Source organism: Sinohyriopsis cumingii, chromosome 3 (genome assembly GCF_028554795.1).
Source record: "Sinohyriopsis cumingii isolate HCF-2022 chromosome 3, ASM2855479v2, whole genome shotgun sequence".
Classification (NCBI taxonomy): domain Eukaryota; kingdom Metazoa; phylum Mollusca; class Bivalvia; order Unionida; family Unionidae; genus Sinohyriopsis; species Sinohyriopsis cumingii.
The window spans coordinates 154,258,695-154,260,743 of NC_142963.1; the positions used below are offsets into that span (position 1 = coordinate 154,258,695).

General features: G+C 39.3%; 1 protein-coding gene across 1 annotated transcript; it reads left to right on the forward strand.

Annotated features, from left to right (window-relative positions):
- The first annotated feature begins 224 nt into the window (after positions 1–224).
- LOC149804183 (uncharacterized) lies at positions 225–1,801 on the forward strand. Its single transcript, XM_089951492.1, has 2 exons — positions 225–982; positions 1,052–1,801. Exon 2 carries the CDS (start codon positions 1,162–1,164, stop codon positions 1,540–1,542), a length of 381 nt encoding a protein of 126 aa, XP_089807618.1. The 5' UTR covers positions 225–982; positions 1,052–1,161; the 3' UTR covers positions 1,543–1,801.
- Positions 1,802–2,049: the final 248 nt, after the last annotated feature.

The window sequence follows — 2,049 nt, forward strand, 5'->3', positions numbered from 1 at the left end:
GTAGATTAAAATGATGTTAGTTTTTTGGGCTGTTTGAGGTGTATATTTGGGGTTAGATTGGATTGCTTTGCGTATGTGGATGGTCTATTGAAGTGATTTATAAAAAAATTTTAAAATAGTGATGGGTAGCATAAAAAAGTGAGTGAGTGTTTCTTTTAGGTCCGCGTTGTTGTTGTTTCTTGGTCATGATCTAGGTAAGATGAATTTTATGTTATTAGGGGATGTTTTCCTTCACGTCCGCGCTTTCAGTATAAATTGAAATTCGTTCGGCAGTCCAGCTACCCTTGTTGATTGATCAACACCAAAAAATGAACACGAGACTTGAGAAACTGTTGGAGCTTCATGTGCATCTGGAATATGCCAGGCGCATATTAAATGAACTGGCCGCGGAAGCCATTGTCGAGGAGGGAAGGATAAGAGAGGAGGAAAGAAGAAACAAAGAAGAGGAGGAGAGAAGATATAAAGAAGAAGAAAGAAGATATAAAGAGGAAAGAAGAAACAAAGAAGAGGAGGAGGAAAAGGAGAGAAGAAATTTCAAAATCCCAGAGAGCGAAAATTGGGATTCTGAAGCGACATATCCTGCCTCTGCTCTCTCCCCCCAAAAGGTAAAAAGTAACTGGGGGATAAGATGTGTATGTGGCGCCAGGCCTGGAAGGTGCCACCATTAACCAGGTGTCGATGAAGTTCCAAACAAAAACAGCCCTTTTCAGGGCTACCCAATACTCAAGAAAAGAAATAACTATTAATTTGCCAATGTGGGTAGGTAGAGTAGTGTGTATATAAACACTAACTCTTATTTTAGATAGTGTGAGGGTATGAGTTTGTGTGTTTGTGTTTGTAAGAGCTCAGGTATGTTAGTGTGAATAGTAGATTATGGGTTTCTTAGCGTATGTGAAGAGTATAGTTAGGGTTTTATTATATGAAATGAGAAAGTAGGGGGATGTTTTCCTTCACGTTCGCGCGATGTTGGGTCATCATCTAGGTAAGATCCATTTTATGTTTTAGGGGGATGTTTTCCTTCACGTTCGCGCGATGTTGGGTCATCATCTAGGTAAGATCCATTTTATGTTTTAGGGGGATGTTTTCCTTCACGTTCGCGCTTTTCGTATAAGAAGCCACAGTGCTCGTTGTTCAAACCATTCTGCAAAGAATACAAAGAAGATGGCTTCTAACCAAATGGACAAAATGGAAAAATTGCAAAACGTCCTCGACAATTTAGGAATGATAGAGCAAATGTTGGTTAACCTAAACGAGGATCACTATTCATATAGTCCCCATCGAGTGAAGATGGAGATAAACAATTTACGAAAAATGAAGGTAATCATCAGTGATCTGTTGAAAGAAATAAAGGAGGAGAAGGAGGATGAAGAGGAAAAGATAAGAATAAGAACATGGAACGAAAAAATTGAAAAAGAAGAGGAAAATGAGAAGAGGAAGAAAGAAGAGGAGGAGGAAGAGAAGAAAGAAGAGAAGGAGAAAAAAAAGAAGAGAAAGAGTGTTGGAGATAAAATAAGAAGTTGGTGGAGGAAAAGAAGAAATTAGAAGAAGAAAACCCAAAGGCCCTTTTCAGGGCCCCATATATCTCGAAAAGAGATAGTCTTTGAATTGCCTACCCCTTTTTTAAAAAAATTTTTTTTAAAATTTAAAAAAAATCCCATGTTAAATTCCCCTTGTACGTAGAGTGACCCACGATTTATTCCCATGTTAAATTCCCCTTGTACGTAGATTGACCCACGATTTTTCGCCATGTTAAATTTCCATTGTACGTAGATTGACCCAGGGGTCCCTGTAATGCTAATTCCCATTGTACGTAGGGTGCCCCACTTCACTACTGATGGTTTTGTAAGTGGAACCATCAGCAGCCATCAAACGGAAAGCGGCACTGCTGCGATTCAGTCTCAAGCGGATATCCACCCCGTTCAGCAAATACTTTTCTTATAACCACATGTCTAGATGCAAGCGATCCATCAGTTCTAAACTACGACTTAGATGAATTTTCGTTCGTCGTTCTACAAATCCCGTTGTATTTTGAGCATCCTCAGCAACTGT

Bases quoted from the DNA above. Each gene is read 5' to 3' on its own strand.
- LOC149804183 (XM_089951492.1), top strand. From the start codon at position 1,162: ATGGCTTCTAACCAAATGGACAAAATGGAAAAATTGCAAAACGTCCTC.